The sequence below is a fragment of the Erigeron canadensis genome, chromosome 1, assembly GCF_010389155.1.
Source record: "Erigeron canadensis isolate Cc75 chromosome 1, C_canadensis_v1, whole genome shotgun sequence".
Taxonomy (NCBI): Eukaryota; Viridiplantae; Streptophyta; class Magnoliopsida; order Asterales; family Asteraceae; genus Erigeron; species Erigeron canadensis.
Genome location: NC_057761.1, coordinates 3,217,574 through 3,238,692, shown reverse-complemented (window position 1 = coordinate 3,238,692; position 21,119 = coordinate 3,217,574). Strand labels below are relative to the sequence as shown.

Genomic DNA, 21,119 nt, shown 5'->3' with positions numbered 1-21,119 from the left:
CCTTTTATATTGTCACTATCATTTGATTCTTGATAAATTTTTAAGAGATTTGGAGTATATGAGTCATAAATTAGTAGTTGTAGTTATGTGATTTATGACCGTGATTATGTTTTATTTAAGTTTTCAATTTAAATGTTAAAAGTATAAGTATAATGTAGACATATCCGAATGAATGAAAGACATCCAAAGAAACGAAAATCTTATTTAGCGAGACCTTTAATTGATGATGTATCCATTTTTCAACTGTGTGGTCATTATTAACCGGAGTTTAAATGAACACTAATGTAACTTCATGTTTTTTTAGTAATTTAATTTTTACTTGGTTAGATATTTGTCAAGTTATAATATTTTTAAAATTTAACATGTCATTAATTTTACATATTTCCCGCATATTACGTGCCTATTAATGTAGTTTACATACAAATTAATTACCGAGGACATAAAATGGGCTTCTAATAAAATGGCCCAAACAAGACTTTAGTCACACACTCACACAAGTTGTTTTCAGAACAAATCCGATGGCTCCCAAGGCGAAATCGAAACCGTCGGCGCGTCCACCGGCGCCCGCCATCGCAATCGAAGATCTATTCACAACTCTTAATCGACATATACAAAGGTCTGAGTATGACCAAATTGTCAAAGTCTCAGATCAAGGTATTATTTAAATCAATCTCTTTTTTTTTATTGAAATTTATTCTATTTATTGATGTAATTAATTAATTAACTTTTTTTTATACTGTTTTACAGTTTTAGAAATAGCTCCCGGTGATGAAGATGCAATTAGGTGTAAAATTGTTGCTTTGATTAAAGACGATAAGATCGATGATGCTCTTTCTGCTATTGTTTCCTTCTCGAAAAAGTTTTCTTTCGATTTCCGTTTCTTTAAGGTATATATATATATATATGTGTGTGTGTGTGTGTATGTATTTATGTATGTATATGTTGAACTACTGATTATTGATATGTGATTTTGATGCATTTGTGGTGAGAGTGTTTAAAATGTATGTTTGTACGATTGAGATTTATCGATAATTTTTATGTTTACTAATATATTTTACGGGTGGTTGGACTAGCTAGTAAGAGTTAATGGAATATTATATAATGATCCTGAAGATAATTGAGAAGGGGTTTTGGATATCGTGGGAAATAGTGTCACGTTTTGTCGAAATCACATTTAAATGATCGTTAGATATTTAAGCATCTGAGTAGTAAATGACTGCCAAGACTGGATGGTATTCACATATTAGAAAAAGGCCCTATGCCTTTCTTGATGTATCGAATGCCTAGAAAAGCTATATAGAATTAAATGATTGTAATATGGGTTATATTTAGTCTGAATGAAGGTTTATTAGTAGCATATAACGAGTGTAATGGGAATTAGTGAATTACCATAGTTATAGGCTGTATTGAGAATTGCATTGTTAAATCTGACTCTCTTTTTTTTTATTGGAAACTAGATTATACAGTAGCTAATAATCACCATTAATTCTCAGCAAATACATCCTTTCTCCACGTTTGTAGTAGCCTCGGTAACTCTATTAGATTTATACACTCACTACATAAGAGTAATTGTCAACTAGAAATATGACAGGAGTATTGTAAGCCGTATTAGAAGCTAAGGGAATTCATACACCAAATAATAGTAATATCCATTCGAAGTCTGCTCTATGCCATTTGTCCAGCTGCTATCGGCACCAATTGAAGTAATTGAGAAGTTCCTATATGGGCTATAAAGCCATTTAGCAATCCAAGTAATGCAACAATGGGGAAATATTTTGATATAAGACAGCAACATGCCAACATTCAAGTAACAACCCTATCAGTGATAGATATCATGCTCAACACACACTGGAAATTTCTATCTACTAAAAAATAGACCAGTATGCAGATTCTATTTGACCACTGCCACCAGCGATGTTATGCTCTCCCTTCTAGACCTTAGATAATATTATCAATGTAGGCAGAAGATCATATGAAAAGTTTAAGCTGTAGCTTTGTCTAGACTTCATGAAAATCAAACATATAAGCTACAAATGGCCTTTATTAATGGCATTCAGTTTTATATATTTCGAATAAATGTCTGGAGATCAGTATGATTTATGACTTTTGCCTGCAAAAAATTGGTATGTGATGTGGTTAATGGTGCAATGAAAAAGACTGTGACAATCAGTATGTGGGCTAATGGAATGTGATCAGAGTGTTGGATACCAGCTTGTGCAATGCAATTCAATAGTTAATATTAGGTTTCTCAGGAGTCTTTACCTTACTTTTAAGTGTCTATCATTTTTATTCAACTTTCGTGGTACTTCGTATGTGCTCATAATATCTACCAATGATATTATCATGGGACATTTAATAGTTACTGTAAGAACAAATCAGCACCACCCTATCCTTCTCCCGTTGTATCTCCGGGCCCATTACATCACCCTCACAGACATCTTTCTGCTCCACACTATACCATACCCACCAGACATATGCTCTCTTGTTTTTGTTCCACCTCAATTATTTGATTGCGTAGACCTTAACTGATCCTTTTCTTATTTAGTAATAGTTTCCTACTCCTAGTTCTTTCTGCCCATAAATTAAATTGTAGTTGCAAATAATAATTTTTAGTGATGCTCCATATGGATCTTATTAAAGAGTGCAACTTTTACAGTTCTCTCTACACAAGAAAAAAATCATTTTGACCCATCTTTTCTACTGGCACCACATATCCCGATATCCTTCACATTATATTACTAAAGAACCACGATGTTGTGAATCATTAGTTACTTACAAAAAGCACAAGTCAACTTCTTTGGTCCGTTCAATACTTAGGGGGTGCTTGGTTGGAGGTATTTAGGGGTAGGGAATGGGTAATATAATGAATAATTGTACTTGTTAAAGAAAAAGGTAGTTAATGAATACTAGAAGTGGGTAATGGATCATTATAGACTAATTTGGGGGTAATAACTATCATAACCCAATAAACAATGTTACATTATTACTCCCCACTTTGCCATGATTTTTGTTCTAAAAGTGGTAACTACACCTAATATGGTTTAATAAAAACAATATTATTCATGTACCATAATTTGTAATATGCATTGTATATATCATTCCAGCACGTTCTGTGTACTAGTAAATTTATAATATAATACTAATTTATATTTTAATATTATTATAGTTATAAATATATTATGTATAAATGATACATCGATATATGAATATAATTAGAACTTTTAACTAAATAGTTATTTTTACAGCCATTTAATAAAATTCTATATATTTTTTATGTGTACAATAAGCTAATTTAACCGAGCATCATTAATAGTAATGAAATACCCTTTGCATTCCTTAGCATTCCCTTTATCTTTCCCATTTCCATTCCTTTGAGTGAACCAAGCACCCCCTTAAATATTCAATAGTTTTAATTTGAAGTTTATTAATTTTGGTCAGCGACATCACTAAGTTATTCCGAGGAATTTACTGTCAACACCATACTAGCTCTTTTTGGAACTTTAAATAAACTTTTACAGTATCAACATTTGCCTTTTGATAGTTCTCTATGTATGCATGTATGTATGTATATCAGTATATGGCACCCTTACAAAAATGTTGTATTCTTTTATAATATAGCAATCCTTTACTTCTCGAGTTTCTGAATCATTTTTTTGCTTTTATTGATGCTGTCTCCTTTTTCCACTTGATGGTTTATAAACAGGCATACTGCTTATACAGACAAAATAAGTTAGATGATGCTTTGGAGTCCCTGAAAGGCCTAGAAAAAGACTCTGCAACAATGCTGTTAGAATCACAGATTCTATCTCGTCAAGGAAACATGGATGCTTCTGTGGATATATACTTAAAGCTCAAGAAATCAGAAATAGAGTCACTGGAGATAAATCTTGTTGCTGGTTTGGTTTCAGCTGGGAGGACTTCTGAAGTTCAAGGAGTTATGGATTCCATGCGAGTTAAGGCAACCAGCAGCTTTGAGCTGGCTTATAATACTGCATGTTCATTGGTTGAAAAGAACAAGCTCTCAGATGCTGAGCAACTCCTACTGTCAGCCCGAAGGTAGTTTTTTGCTGTTAAACACATAGTTTGCATCACGTATTGGTGACAATAAACACATGTGAAACTAGGTTGAATGCGGTGTAAATTGCATACATATTTGGTTGTTCAACAAGTTATGTTATAAAAAACTAGCGCATCATATTCATATGTAGTCGCTTGTAACACCGATGCTCGAAATTTGGATCATTTTGTCTAGCTTGGGATTTGTGTTGAGGAGCAAAAAGCAGAAGCTAATGAGGGCCTGGCCTGGTTTTTTTTTTATTGCTTGGTCTTTTGGCTTATCTGATCATTTTTATCTAAAATGATATATACAGCATGTCGTAGCGTTTTTTTCAATCAATATTGTTAATCTCTTGATATTGTAATAGAATATTTGGGTTGGGTGCTCCTTTTTTTTCTTCTAAAAATAAAAATGGTTATGAAGTGACTTTGTATCATTTTAGTTTTCATGCTTTGGATCCTTCTTATTTCGTTATGGCCTATAGGCCATCGTCACAATGTGTAATGCAAAGAAATGTACAAGATAACCTCACTAGATTTTGATCTTTAACAGAATTGGTCAGGAGCAATTAATGGATGAAAATTTATCTGATGATAGAATAGAGCTTGAGTTGGCACCTGTTGTAGTACAATTGGCTTATGTACAGCAGGTAAGAAACAGTATATTAAGTTTTTATTATCATACTTCTGGCAATCAGAAACTAAATCAGTGCTTTTACTTCAGCTGTTGGGGAAAAAACAAGAAGCCATTGCATCTTATGCAGACTTTATCAAGCGGAACTTGACTGACAAATCTTCAAATGCAGTAGCAATTAACAATTTAATAGCATTGAAGGGTCCTAAAGATATTTCTGATGGCCTAAAGAAGCTTGATCGTTTGATAGAAAAGAACAGTGTAGATCGTAGCTTCAAACTTGTACCTGGATTAGAATTGAAGCTTGTACCAAAACAGAAGGAATCGATTTACATCAATCGAATGTTGTTGCTACTCCATTCAAACAAGATATCTGAGGTCATAGTAACTAGTATTTTTCCTTCCATTTCTTTCCATTTTATCTGTTTACATTGGACATTGATTTTACTGTGAAAAACCCGACAGGCCCGAGAACTTGCCGATGCGTTGCCACAAATGTTTCCCAGCAGTGTGATACCTATACTCCTTCAAGCTGCTGTCTTTGTCAGAGAAAACAAGGCAGTAAAAGCTGAAGAAATGCTAGTCCAATCTGCAGATAAGTTTCCTGAAAAAGCAAAGATCCTTTTGCTGGCCAGGGCACAGATTGCAGCGGCTGCAGGGCATCCTCAGGTTGCAGCGGAATCTTTATTTAAGATACCCGATATTCAGCACATGCCCGCTACTGTTGCTACTCTTGTATCTCTTAAAGAACGCGCCGGGGACATAAATGGTGCTAGTTCCGTGCTTGATTCTGCGATTAATTATTGGTCAAATGCCATGACTGAAGAGAGTAAGCTAAGTGTTATCATGCAAGAGGCCGCAGCTTTTAAGCTTAGACACGGGCAAAAAGAGGAAGCATCACAACTCTATGAAAAGCTTGTGAAAAGCCATCATAGCATTGATGCGTTAGTTGGGTTGATACAAACGTCTGCTAATACTGATGTTGCAAAGGTTGAAACTTATGCAAAACAACTGAAACCTCTTCCTGGTTTGAAATCTGTCGATGTAAATGCCTTGGAGAAAACATCTGGTGCAAAACACGTTGAAAACGGGCCCCATGTGGTGAACAACATTGAACCTCATGAAACAAAAAGCAAGGATAAAGCAAAGAGGAAAAGGAAAAGAAAGCCAAGGTACCCTAAAGGGTTTGACCCGGCTAACCCCGGTCCAGCACCAGATCCAGAACGATGGTTACCTAGAAGAGAGAGATCTAGCTTCAGGCCAAAGAGGAAAGATAAGAGGGTGGCTCAGATTAGAGGATCTCAAGGTGCAGTGAGTAAAGAAACCGCTAATAGTGGAAACACGAAATCAAGCCAATCGTCAAATGCAAAAGCATCTTCAAGCAGTGCACCTGCAGCACAAGCCAAGCCTTCTTCAAAATCCTCTAGGAAGAAATCCAGAAACTGAGAGAGTATGCCTTGTTCTGTGTTTTTTAGATGGGTAAGTTGTGAAATTTTGTATTTTAGACTACTAAGATTTTCAAGGCTGTTCCAACATGTTTGTAGGTGTTTTTAGATTGTTTTCTGGTGGTGTTTAGCCATCAATGAGCAAAAGGATGACATGTTATACTGTTTAATGACTTTCGTCATATTTCATTACGTTATGTGTCTTTACCGTTTTGATAATTAATCATCATATAACAAATGATCAAGAACATTATAACTGAAATAAGCCTTTGCTCATGTTTTTCGTAGGACTGGTCTGTGGGAGACTGATTATGGGTTGGTTGTCCATTAAAGTTGAAATAAAAAAGTTTGACATGGTACTAGAAAGAAACATAGTCTCTGTGCTCTATGAATCTCATGTTAACTTTGTCCGTAGTATTAGAAAAAGTCACGAGTCAGTAATCGGTATAGGTCTTGTTCTTGGACCTGTACCACCTGTCTAGCAAGCTACTTTTAGTGATCCCTCTAGGATCTCGATACCTGAAATAATCCTGAATTGGTATGCATCTTGTGCTTGGACTATCAAAACGCGGGTGACGGTGTGACACAGAGATCGTTACAAGAATTATAAGCCAGGAAACTGCTTGGACCATCATGGCAGCTTAAAAACTTAATATGATGAAAAATTGAAAAAAACCCTATTTTGAAGAAGAATAATAAAATTAAAATAATCACCTTTTTTTAATCAAAGTGAAGTATTTCACCATACAGTAAAACTTCTATAAATTAATACTCGATAAATTAATAACATCGATAAAACTAATATGTTTGGTCCCAACTTGAAACCAGTATAAAATTGGACTCTAATCAATAAAGTAATAAAATAAAAACTTTTTTTTAAATCATAGTGTATTTATATTGGTACCAACGAAACTATAAACTAATACTTAATAAAATATTCCAAATTTTAGTATAAAATGATATATAGTTACTTGTTTTTTTTGTAAAACTTTAAATCCATGTTGAGTTCATGGATAAATATCATCAAATTCAAGAATGAAGTGTAAGAGCTTGGGCATTCTAACAATAAGTGTTATATTTTTAAACCCTCAACTTTGTCATCAATCGAATTTTGAATGGTATTCGTCACAAATTCTACAATGTTTTGAACTTCATACACCCTCCCTCCCATATTAAGTTTCCTACTTTGACTTTTTGAATCTTCTTATTTCAATTTTGACCGTAAATATTTTTGTTTGTGTTATATAATAGTTGATATAACATATATGAATTGATTAAGTTTTAAATGTACTTTTCATCGATATAACTTTCATGAATTAATATATAACACAAACAAAGATATTTATGGTCAAAGTCGGAAAAAATAGACTTGACCAGTCAAAATAGGACAATTAATATGGAACAGAGGGAGTAACATTTATTATTTTCACTAACATAAACAAGCAAGTGATTCACATCTATTTTACGTTGATAATGCATACGTAATCAATGTTTCATACTCACGGATGCCTTCTTTAAAATTTACATCATAAAACCTCTTTAAATTAATAAATTATTAAATTATCGATATAATAATATCTCGATAAATTGATAAAATGTGTTGGTCCCAACATTATTAATTTATAGAGGTTTCACTCTATAAGTATTTAGTTGAACCCTATAAACCGGTTATGAAGGGTACCTGTGGTAACAACTTGTGAATGCACGCAAAACCAGCATTTTTCCAATAATAAGTTTAAAATTCGAGCTTTTAGATATATAAAAAGGTATTGTTATCACACCCCGCTAAAGCCCAAACACAAGGTGCACGTACTTTAAATGCATAGTAATTAGATCACAAAACCATAATACTTCATTTGGTAGAGCCCTTGTCTCTTGAGACAAAGGTTAAGAGTTTGATCATCATATCCATTAAAACTAGAGTACTTTTTCACCATTGGAAAAAACTAAAATCAGTCTTTCTACCTTAGATAGGGCTAAGACTTTCTGCATTTTAACTTCTCTCATACACTGTCAAAGATGGTATTGAACCCAAAACCCATAGAAGACCTCATTGGGCATTACTTTAGACCATAACACTTCATTTCATTATAAAAGTTACATAGATTGATACAATTGTTTAAGCCATAGCTACAGTACGCCTAATCAATATCTGCTACAAACTACTGTAAATACTAAACATCACTTACCGTAAACAAACCAGTTATCAAGATAAACACAAAACACATGCTTACACATCCCACCCGACCCACCCATTACAGGAAATTAAAGGCCACATAAATCAAACTTGGCTGAACGAGTCAACGGCCTGGTTTCGAGTAAGTAGACATGATCTGCCTGGGCTATTGGACCAGTGCACAAATGTATACCAAGAAAAACAGAATAGATTAGAAACAACCGTTATTAAGAAGCCAGGCACTAACCAAATCTATTAGATATAGTAATAACAAACATCAAAGAACTAACATTGGTTTTCATTATCAAAAGATCACTATCTTAGAGTACATTTTAGTTGCATAATAATTAATTTAAATCCTCACGGATCCCTGATCAAAACAAGTAACTTAGGAAAGAGCATGAGTGATGAAGTTTTATAAGTCTATATGTGCAAACTCAATGTATTGTGTATGTCATATCATAAATCCTGATTTCCAACACTATTGACCGATATGACATACAACAACTCTTGGAGCTTAGTTCACAAACAATCTCTGATTTTTATGAAATATGCTCTAAGAGTGTTGTATGTCAAATCGGTCAATAGTGTTGAAATCAGGATTTATGGTGATACACAATACATTGAGTTGGCACACAGACTTGCATATGGAGTTATCATCTCAGCTTCCATTATCCAGTCCTACCTCCTTGATCATGTCTTCACCTAAATGAATCATACGTATTGAAGTATTGAAACTTATGTTGGAAAATAGAAATTTAATCATAAATACTATCAAAATCCGAATCAACCCGTTACAAAAATATACTTTGAAAAACAAACCATAGGAGTTTGTAACATCAGCTATACCGGTTTTACAATTTACAAATACTTTTTGGAAATTAAACATATGCAAAACACCATGGTATCCAAAATATATACCGTCAGTTCAGAACAAGATATGATTTATAAGATTTGCAGGATTTTGGGCAAACCTCATATCTACAGAATTGGGAAAATTTTTCAAAATTGAAATGGAGATTTGTTAATTTCTCTTGATGACGATGGCAAATAAAGATTAGTGTTTAATTAAAAAAGAAAATTGAAACATAAAAAGTGAAGAATTGAGAGTTTCAAGGTAAACGGAAAATTTTAGATGTGAAACTTACTGCGGTTCAAGGTGGTTGCTGGTGGTGGATGTTTCCGCAGCTCATGGTGGCTTGCTGGCCGGGGTGGTGGTGGAGATGGAGTTGACAGTTGGTTTACTGTTAGTGTTGATGATGGCTGCTCCTGTGCTATACGGTGGTAATGGTGATTGAATTTACACCATTGTTATTTGTATATGTAAAATGTCGTGGAAAGAAGCCCTTTCAACCATATATGTATAGAAAGAGATGAGAAATAAAGTCTTATTAAACTTTGGTTCAAACTTGTCCTTTGTTCTTAATTTTAAGATAAATTTTAATGAGAATACCATATGTAAAGATCGAGTATGAGATATATTTTTTTTTTAAAATGCAATGTATGGTATATATATATTCACAATGTCCTTGCAAAACACAAGCGATCTGAAAATTTACAGTACAACATTATTAATAAACATCAAATTTGTACCACTTTTCCCAATTAATTTCTTTCCTTTGTGACCTACTCTTAAACCATAAAAAACCAAGACTTTTGATGTTGTGAATAATCTCCACCGGGTTGGTCTCAATCTCATTGAATCTTCTATCGTTCCTAGCTTTCCAAATACACCAACACGTCGTCCAAACAATGCCTTTCAAGATCTTCCTTTTCTCTCTCCCTGCACCAACATGTTTGTGTATATCCACAATATCTTTTACATCGAAGAAGAAAATTGGTGCTGTGTGACACCAAGAGCTCACCGCGTTCCATACCTCAATGGCGATATGGCAATGACATAACAAATGATCAATACTTTCCGGCCCCATGTTACACATCCCACAATTCACATCCCCCGTAAAACAGTTACGAGCCTGGAGTGAAACCATGGTAGGGACTCTATCCATTACCGCTCTCCACACAAAGATATTACACTTTTTCGGAACCCATCTAACCCATTTAAAGATGAATCTATCACTAAAATCCTTTTCCTTGATCAAAAGCTTTCCCATGCCTTTGACTGAGAACCCATGTTTCTCGTCACCCCTCCACTTCCAGCTATCCGTATTTGAGTTTAAAGAAACTTCATCCAAAAGTCTACATAACCTTCTCCATTCCTTAATTTCAGCTTCACTTCTGGGTCTCCTGTACCAGTCCCAACGGCCCTCGAATCCAACCCTTTCAGCAACTAGGCAACTTTTTCTTTTTTCCAAAGCGAACAGTAATGGGAACCCCATCAGAAGTGGTTCTGGTAAGACCCAAGGATCAAGCCAAAACTTCACAGCCCGCCCGTTACCAACCACAGCTTTAAATAGCAAATTCAAACTAACCCCCTGAACCTTATTTATTTTCTAATTCTTTCACCATAGACAACCAGATTCCAGTAATGTACCTGTTATGGGGTATTGAATATAATTACTTTAATTTGATTTACTTATTGGACTAATTTATTGTGTTTTCAGTTATTGCATATGCTACTGATCCTGTTGTGTTATTTAGGAAAAATCTTTATCTGATGAAATTACCATTGGCATAACTTTTTAGATCATTAAGTGACACCTTATCTTGGATAAGAAACCGTTTAACAGTCACGTGCTTAATGTTAATCCTAAGACGATCCAGTTTGTAGTTTATGTCGCTTAACTAATATATCCAGGTTATCTCTGCTTTCTCTCTTTTAAGTATCTGATATCCATCCTTGAAACATTTGATATTACGATGAGAATATGGTGACATGTATTCCCTTGATTAAGAATGGCAGAATAGGTGGAGTTGCAAAAGCTCATTTTATACTTTACTTAATCAGTTATTTGACCAACTATTTTCAAGTTTCCTGCTGCTGAAATATCAGTCAAAATGTATACCAATACGATTAAACAAACTTAGTGGACAAAGATCATTATGGGGCAAACGAAGATCAAGCTACCTTGAAGGAGGTTATCAAGAGATGAGATCGAGTGCATATATTTACAATAAAATAAGATGTTTCTTATCAAGTTAAATCGAATCTTGGTATAGGAAATTATAAAATGATTAATTTCTTGGTCAAATTAACCCATCTTGAATTGTCCTTCCATATGGTGGGAAGTGAACTTCTAAAAATGTGAGGAAAAAGTTTTGGGTCCAATAAGTTTACACAAAAAGGTAACAAAAATGAGTTCAATGCATTTTTTTTTAGAATATAATTACGTAAAATGAACGTATGTTCGGAAAGTATTTAAGCCTACGGGGTCATACCTCAACGTGAATGTAACTATAATTAATTAATATATTAAATTTAATTTATTAATTAATTTGATCACGAAGAACTAACGGAGGTCCGTTAAAAGAGTTAATAGTTAACGGTACTTAACTAACGGACTTAACAAAGAAGAGTTGGAATTAAGAAACAATTAGGAGGCCCTCTAGAATGTTCCTAGAGGGGCTGGTCGAAATTGGGCTAGGAGAGGGTTTCACAAACCCTAAACTTGGTCATCAAGTTTCCTAAGTCTATAAATAGAGGCCTAATCTAATTGTTTTCTACCCACAATTCATTAGGTTTTCTAAAACCCTAAAAATCTCTTCTCTCTCTTTTGGTTCGGTCGACATCAACAAAAGAAAAAGGGTTTTGAGTTTTTGTTTGGGTCGAATATCAAAGCTAGGAACAAAGGGTTGTTCGGTTCGTGATCAAGTACTAGCATACATACATTCCAACGTTGTGTGTGCAATCGTAGAGAGGTTTAATTCAAACCTTCTTATTAAGGTTTCTTGCTTAATTCTCTCCAATTTAAGGTACACATTCTATACTTTGGTTAATTAATTAAACTACATAGATCTTGTCTTCCGTAACATGTTTTGTGATTTGTTTGATATAATAGTTATATAACCCAACATCTTTCACATCCATCCATCCACCACAATACAAGCTTTTTCTGGTCAAATTAACCCATCTTGAATTGTCTCTCCAAGTTTTGGGTACTATAAGTTTCTGGTCAAATTAACCCATCCATGGTGTGAAGTGAAACTGAACTTCTATAAATGTGAGTAAAAAGTTTTGGGTACTATAAGTTTGCACAAATAGGTATACATGTACATATATATACAATGAAACTATGTATGCACAAAAATGTGTTCAGTCCTGCATCTTTCCCATAATACAAGCTCTAGAAAGTACAGAAAGTTAGTTGTGATCATGTGCCCCTTGCCTATTCTTCTAGATTTATCTTTGACATAATTACCACTAGTCGTCTTTGTCAAACATAATATTGGAAACCCATATTATGTACTAGTATAGATCATCCCATACAAACTAAAAAAATAAAATAAAGAGGGACATCCAATTTTTGTGTTTATTGTTCTGTTTTGTGTAGGGGTATCTTGTAACCACATTTTAATTAGACGTTAAAAATTACTCATAAAATTCAACTACAATAATAAAATTTAGCAACTCGGGCACTACAGTTTGTGCATTTACCCCATACTACCATAAGTTAATTTTATGGTTTGAATGTCCATCCACTAGGCTTTTGTAGACGCCTCCTATAAGCTTTTGCCATTCTTACTAGACGTACTGCTATTCCATTCATTCTGCCATCTGCAAAAAAAACTCAAAGCTTTGATACCAATATGATCATACGTCAAATTTCTCTACATCATACCTCATTGAACTGAACTTTGACATCGTATCTAAACAAAAAAAATAAAATTGTATACCAATACGACACGAGTAACCTCACTTTGATACCACTTGTTGGGAAACTTGGTTCTCAAGGGTTCCCCAACAATCACAACCCAAAATAGATAAACACGTAAAGAAATATAAACACAAGAATTTACGTGAAAACTCCAAAACCGAAGAAAAACCATGGGCCTCCATAAAGAAAAGATTCCATTATATGAAAAATTATTCACATAGGCTAATCTCTTAACTCTATTGCCCCAAACAAACACTCTAAATCAACCGACCAAACCAACACCCGATTTCGTACACCGTGAAACTAAGACTTTTGTTTTCTTTATGTACAAGAAAGAAACCATCCTTTGTTTCACTAAGAGCATCCACAGTGTCTGGGACAGGACACGTCCCTGTCAACGGCACATGAGCCTAGGGACAGGTTAAGGACTAATTACCCAAAACTCCCCCAATGCCAGTATGTGTTAGAACTTGACGGTAATGGTAAAAACATGATGATTTTGGTTATATAAATGTGTGGTTTTTGTTTAGAAGAGTATGTTTTTATGTAGAAAATAAAAAAGTAAATGGTTTGTATATATAGATGAGAAATAGGGACCAAACGTGTAATTTTTTTCAAATTCAGAAATTTGGCCGTTACAGGGACCAAAAGTGAAATCTTATTGAAATAAAGGGCTAGTTTTTGTTATGAAAAGAAAAAGAAACAAAAAACCAAAAAAGGAGGGGACGAGTTTTGTCCTTGTAGGGACAGATAGGCCATGGACACGTCGTGGACGAGTCACACCCAACGGTGTGCACTCGTCCTTGAGCCAAGGACGGGTCAAGGACATTTGAAGGACGGGGACGCTGTGGATACTAGATCTAACTATAGTGTATTTTTGTGACTAAGAGACAAATGTAATAGTAGACTTTTTGATATTTTAAAACAATAGTTATCATAGCTTTCTAAAGTCCTCCTCAAAAGTAAACCTATCTTCAAAAATTGCCACATAGGATTTTATCTTATCTTATGTGTCATCTTTATATGTTTATACAATATTTTTAAATTAAATAAAAAATTTATATACATATAAAATATAAAATAACAACACAACCAATCCCATATCAAGAATAAAGTCCGTTAACATATGTTTCTTAATTTGGAAAATCTTTATTTATTATATATCTATATATTTTATATCAAATATTTATCTCATTGGTAATTTTGTATTTTAATTAATGATTTACCTAAATATATTTATTTTATTTACCTAAAATTTGTTTTTTTATCCATTTTTTTTGTTAACTCGACTGCACCAAACAACACAAACTCTAATCCCATACAAAACAATATCAAATTTTGATCTTTTATTCAACTAATTTTTATCCATGTATTTTTCTTATTCGGTAAAAAAAACAACTCTCTTTTTATGCTTTATAGGGGTTTTCTATATTAATAAATATTTATAACCTTTATTTTTTTAAAAACTTTTTTAAACAAGCACACATCGTGCGAGTAAAAGACCTAATATATATATATATATAACAAATGTAAAGCTTACACAACACACTTTCCAATGCATCTTAAACACACTTCATACACCATATTTCTTTATTACACTTCAACAAGCTTCTTAAAAACTCTATACACAAACATTTTTTGTACACCTTCACACATTAATTAATTTTTTAGTTAATTCTATTAAAGGTCATTGCATTGGTACATACATAAACAATACATGAATATATATATATATATATATTATAACTTGGTCTTTTACCCCGCGCGATGCGTGAATTATTATAAGTTATTGTTTGATTAGTGTTAATTTAAACCCCTTGATGTAGCACACATCTTAATCTTATCTTCTTAATATATACTATAAAATAGTTGAACAAATGACTAATATTTTGTTTAATTAGTTCAATGCGATTATTTCTTATTTATCTTTTAAACGGATTAATATAAATAAAACAATGTTAAATATGAATATAATAAGTATATCTATACTCCCTATATAAACAAACTACCCCCTTCCAAATTAAACATTCTACCTTTAAAATCCCTATTTTACCCTTTTAATTTACACTACTACCAAACCCTTTATTCCTAAAACTATATCTATATTATATTAATAAACAAACTACCCTTAATTTTTAACACATTCCTAACTCACACACTAAATCTACCCAATATATTTTTAAAATATTTTACAACGATATTTTTCCAAACTATCTATTTCCTTTATTAATTAATTTAAATATTTCCACCTAATATCTTTATAATATTTTTAATAAAGTTATTTACAAAATATATATCTCTTAACCATAAAATAACTATACTATCATTTACATCTATTACTTTCAGATTAATAATCACATCGTTATCACCACCGCCACTAACGCCATCTGTTGCCGCCACCGCCGCCGCATTGCGCGGGTAACCATCTCGTCAAATTATCAAAATGTTTTACATAAATACGAAGAAAAGAAATAATGCTTGATGAGCAAATCAAATCTTCTGTTGTGCATGGCAAATATTTTTTTAATACAGTGAAAGAGTTATATTTGCATTACAAAATTGAATCTAAATAACGGAATAAATATAGTTTCTTCTTTTACACATCTATTGTACGGGATTTATTGATTATACTTGGGATATATAAATAATAATAAATATTTTTTTAAAAAAAGTATGGAGATGCCACATAGAAAAAATCCTACGTGGCAATTTTTTTAGCTTAGTTTGAGGTTGAAGATGCTCTAAAATCATCCGATTAACTACTGTTATAATATATATTATAATAATATTAATGATATAAAAAATTATTATGAATATTATCTATACTATATTATAAAGCAGATTTCTCATAGATTTTCAACATTGAACTTGAAATTTTCAATATTGATTTTAAGTACTTCCCCAAAATGCCCCTCCTATCTATTATATATTTACCTAAAATAACTATAATATCCGTTCTCTCTCCTCAAATCTCAACGAATCATCTTTTTTCTCCCTCCTCCATAAATCATTTATTCCTCCAATTCATTCAAAATCTTTTATCTCAAAAACCGTACATATTTAAATTATAAAAATTGTATGGGTGTTTTTAAAATTTCATGCTCTTTCATTAGAGATGTCATTCGATATACTTTCGACAAATTTTTAAATCCGAGGGCGGAGCCCGTACGGCTAAGGCATTTGACTATCATACTCTATGATATATCAACTCCTATAACCTATCACATTCTATGACCTAGGTATCACCACCACTATATCACCGCCGCAACGCGCGGGTACTTGCTCTCGTTAATATAAAAAGGCCGAGTAATTAAACTATAATTAAAATGAATTACTCTAAGACATAAAATTGTTAGGAGTTAATTTTTTTTTTTCTAAACTTTATCATTAAATTTAAATCAAGTTATAGAAACTTGAAATATTAGCGAGCAGAATAACATAAAAATATAAAAACTAGAAAATCTTCAAATTTTGATACCTAAAGACGAGTTACAAAGTAAGTTTTTTGCATACAAGTTTTAAAGTTTTTTTTTTTTTTTTTTTCATTAAGTTATATGTTTCTTTTTCATTACACTCACGTACACATACATAAAAAGATATATATGTTTCACCAATCTCCATGTTTAAGGTATAATTCTACAATGGGATTATGTTAAAATGTGTTAGAATGTGATAAATAATGCAATAGATAATTGTACACTTTTATGTTTAATTAACATTCACATTGGTTTTTTTTTTTCATGATCTCCTTCTTGAGGATGAATCTCACTTGTATATATGAATCTTAAGTCTTCTCACAAATCAAATCTCCTATGTAATTATTTGACAAGCGTTTCTTTATATTAGGGGTGACTATGGTGCGATTTGGTACGGCTTTTAGTTAAAATCAAGCACCAAACCATTATTGTGGGTTTTTAAAATTTCAAACCATTTGTAAATGGTTTATAACGGTTTGGTTTTTCGGATTAGTTTTTGGTTTTTTGTGGTTTTTGTGGTTTATGGTTTGCTTTTGCTCACCCTTATATGTGATACTTGAGGTTAGAGTAGCACCACTAAAAAAGGGTAAACACCGCTAATATCGAACAAGTCTACTTTGTTGATTTTGAGAAATATAGGGTATACTATATATATATATATATACACACACACACACGTATGAAAAGTTAGGATACATTATCTTGAGCAATACGACAATAAATGGACTGCCCATTATATACGTATGAAAGGCTATGGTACAATATCTTGAGATGTATATATTGTGTGTATATATATATAATTAATATTAAAATTTAATTCAATTTTATTGATAATATATAATGCGGTTTCGTTTGGTTTTTTTGATTTGGTTTTTATATGCAACCAAAATCCGAACCATTAATTTGGTTTTTCTAAATATAAGAACCATAAAATCAGTTTTTTATTATGGGGCAGTTTTGTGGTTTGGTTTTTTTGATTTTTTTTTTAGTTTTTGTGGTTTATGGTTTAGTTTTGCTCACCCCTACTTTATATGTGAGGTTCAACTCCTTCCAAACATCTAGATTCCTTTATAACAAATAAATAGATTTTGGAAGCCATTTCATTGTCGTCCGGGAAATTTCCATCTTATCTTGATGTTGCAACACATAAGAGCGAAGATGTTCCAGATCTTCGTTCTTGTTCCCTGACTCCAATGAAGATTCATTCCTCGTTGTTTTGGCTTGGGACAACAGACTTATCTGTGTTTCTTCAGCACTAATTTAAACAATGGGATCAGGCACATATCATAAAAAATGAGACCAACGAAGTTATAATTCTGAAACTTAAAAACACGTCTGATTTGTAAGTCTCTAGAGCCCAATGATGTTAAATTAGATGCAATTGAAAGTTTGTGTTACAGATCTTGACTAATCTCATCTTTCTTAGTGACAAAGCTCCTATAACACAACAAATAAATACTTTTTAAACTTAAAGAAACATACATATATGCATCAAAAAGAAACTATGGGCCTAAGGGGAAGTTTTAATACCAATTTATTCTTTAAAATGTCATGTAAAGTTTCTGTCGAGTTTGTTGGAGACAAAAGATCCGAGACAAATAAAACACTGAATAAAGAACACATCATTATAGAAGCAGTTTATTTTTTACGAGCAAGAAAAACATAATAAACATAATTGGTTGTACATACAAAGCGAAAAATGTAGGTAGATAATAGATAAACAAAAAGGATACGTAAGGAATCCGAGCAAGTACCTTCGAAAATTGCTAAATTTCTCAAAGGTTTTATAGCGAAAACATTGACCAGTAAAAAATAAAATAAAAAGGAAATAAAAATTAACTTTTGCGAGGACAGTCCTCCCTATAAGTAAAATACATTTATTTTCGTAAATCTTATTTTATATGTATAAAAGAAGATTTATGTGTATTACAAATTGATAAATACGTATATACATGGTATATAGCTACAATAAATACACTTTTGTTGGTCAAACTAAAAATTCAACACATATCAGATTTTTTGTCGTTTAGTAACTTTTAGCGAGGACATTTTGTCCTCCTTAAAAACTTTTGTCACATTTGCTTCATTTTCTTGTAGTGAATGTAGGATTAATGTTTAGCGTGTGAATTAAGCTTATAATCTATAGACGAATATGAAGGATTTTTTGTTAGTGAGTGAAAAGGTGTAAAGTGTGAATTGGTAGTCGGAGGAGTGTGACTTAGTGGATATCTTGCGATTTTTGCTAATGATCATATGTGTACCTTCTTTACATCAATCAATATGAATATATATACTCATTAAACATGTTTGGAACATTGACAGATTTACCGCCTATAATTACATACTAAGTATAAATAATCACTATGATTTGTAGGGTGTTTTTTTTTTTTTAAACTATGATTTATAGTTTTAACAAGAAACTAGAGTGTGTATTGTGTAAATGAAGAAGTGAATTGAATTGAGCAAAATGAAAAACAAACTCAAGATCAATTAATAAATTAAATTGCCTTTCCACACACACACAAAAAAGGAAAAAAAAGAGGATAAATTAATTCATCAATGTAGACACTTTGCATTAACAACAAATGACAACTTATAAGATGTCGTCAATGCAGTCCCAAAACTAAAAATTTTATCAATGATATACCAGCAACCTCATAACTTGATGACATTCATTATTTGAATTTTGAAGTACGGAGTTGCTAAGTTCCCGTGTAAAGTTTAAGTTAGTCCCCTTAACTATTCATAATTATAGTATCTACCTTATCAACTACTAATTAAAAATGAGAGGCAACTAAATATTTTGTTGCTCAAGTTTTTGATTAATATCTGGTCAAATGATTGAGGTTCAAATCGTAATCTAATAAGAATGTCGATTTCTTTAGACTATATTATAGTTTCAAATACGCAAATTTGCACACATCTATACTATATTATAAATCAAATAGGGTTTCAACTTTCAACTTTCAATTCAATATTTATTTTTCCAAAATGCCCCTTCTATCAATTATATATTACCAAACACCATTTCTCTCTCATCAAATCTCAACCAATCATTTTTTTCTCTCTCATCCATAAATCATTTATTCCTCCAATTCGTTCAAAATCTTTTAGCTCACAAACCGTACATCGATAAATTATAAAAATTATATGGGTGTTTTTAAAATTTCATGCTCTTTCATTAGAGATGTTATTCGATATACTTTCGACGAATTTTTAAATTCGAGGGCGGAGCCCGTACGGCTAAGACATTTGGCTATCACACTCTATGACCTATCACCCCCATCATCTCACCACCGCAACGCGCGGGTACTTGCTCTCGTAGTTTAAAAAATACGAGCATGGTACCCACGAGTACGTTGTGACGGATATCATGAACGACGGTGGTCAGGGTGTTGGTTATGATTGACGACGACGGTGGTTATTGACGAAAATAAAAGGGATGTGTGTTGTTTTGGTATATAAAAATACAGAATATTTTGTGTGTGTGTGTTGTTTTGGCAGATAGAAAGAGAGAATGAGAATATTTGTGTTTTATTTTAAGGAGAAAGGTAAGTTAGTAATTTTTCATGTCATAAAAATTTTAAACTTTCAACATTATCCCTTATAGAAAAAAAAATATTGGGTTGACCTAGTGGTAAAGAAAGGCTCTCTATGAGTGTTTTGGATTTGAAAAGACTCGGTCTTAAGTTTAGGAGCACAAGGTTTTCCCCTACTATGTTGTTGTATCTTTGTACGGACTATTAGGGGTTTTTTTCTTGTACTAGGTATTAAGTGAGTGAACTCTTTAGGGTAAAGTTGGTTAAGACAACATGGTCTAAAAACATCCGCTATGATATTAGATCCACACCAGTTAAATATATATAGAGAAAGACTTTTCTTATTTTAAGAACTATTTTTTTTACAAGAACTATGATAACTTTAAAAATATGTATTGGATTATGTTTATTCAAATGTAAAATGGTATAAAACGTATGTTGTTGAAAAAACAGTCGACTATATATGTATGAAAATAACAAAAACTACAATATATATATATATAATATATATATATTTAACGTTTCAGAATAAAAAAATTAAACAAGTAATCCAATGTATAATTTATAAGGTTCTCGTAGTTTAAAAAGAAATTGGTTCTCATAGGTTTTATACTTATATGTATTTCCATTTGAAATTAGATAAAGAAAGAGACATTTCAACCACTCATGTGCGGGCAAACACCCATCCTTTTGCTTTTGAGCAAACATCACAGAGTTACGTCTACCACTATTTGTTCAATCTGCATTTACCTTTTGTACCATCAATATTCAATGTAACAATAAACTTGGGTCTCAAGATGCATGTACTATATCTATCCACTATTTTTTCTACATTTAGCAGTGAAATAAAATTATCCCTACATTATATAAATCTCACTTCAAAATTTGTTAGTTATTGCCAATGTGGCATGTTTAAAAATGCAAGAGTGCCCAAAAATCATTACAATATTGCTTCTTGGAAGGTCTACAGATTAGTTATACTTGTAAGAAGTTTAAATTTTCGAAAATTTGAAAATGT

The 21,119-nt window shown here is 32.3% G+C and overlaps 2 protein-coding genes and 1 long non-coding RNA gene across 3 annotated transcripts; 1 reads left to right on the top strand and 2 right to left on the bottom strand.

The window, feature by feature from the left end:
* The first annotated feature begins 475 nt into the window (after nucleotides 1–475).
* On the top strand, nucleotides 476–6,327 carry LOC122609945 (signal recognition particle subunit SRP72-like). Its single transcript, XM_043782910.1, has 6 exons — nucleotides 476–654; nucleotides 748–887; nucleotides 3,704–4,056; nucleotides 4,610–4,706; nucleotides 4,781–5,068; nucleotides 5,156–6,327. Exons 1-6 carry the CDS (start codon nucleotides 519–521, stop codon nucleotides 6,134–6,136), a joined length of 1,995 nt encoding a protein of 664 aa, XP_043638845.1. The 5' UTR covers nucleotides 476–518; the 3' UTR covers nucleotides 6,137–6,327.
* A 2,211-nt stretch (nucleotides 6,328–8,538) lies between these two features.
* LOC122585166 lies at nucleotides 8,539–9,744 on the bottom strand. Its single transcript, XR_006321665.1, has 2 exons — nucleotides 9,460–9,744; nucleotides 8,539–9,016 (listed from the first exon to the last, which is right to left on the bottom strand). It is a non-coding gene; the product is annotated as an uncharacterized LOC122585166 (long non-coding RNA).
* Nucleotides 9,745–9,829: 85 nt separating this feature from the next.
* LOC122590605 lies at nucleotides 9,830–10,650 on the bottom strand. The gene is made up of 2 exons (XM_043762817.1): nucleotides 9,942–10,650; nucleotides 9,830–9,858 (listed from the first exon to the last, which is right to left on the bottom strand). Exons 1-2 carry the CDS (start codon nucleotides 10,648–10,650, stop codon nucleotides 9,830–9,832), a joined length of 738 nt encoding a protein of 245 aa, XP_043618752.1.
* Nucleotides 10,651–21,119: the final 10,469 nt, after the last annotated feature.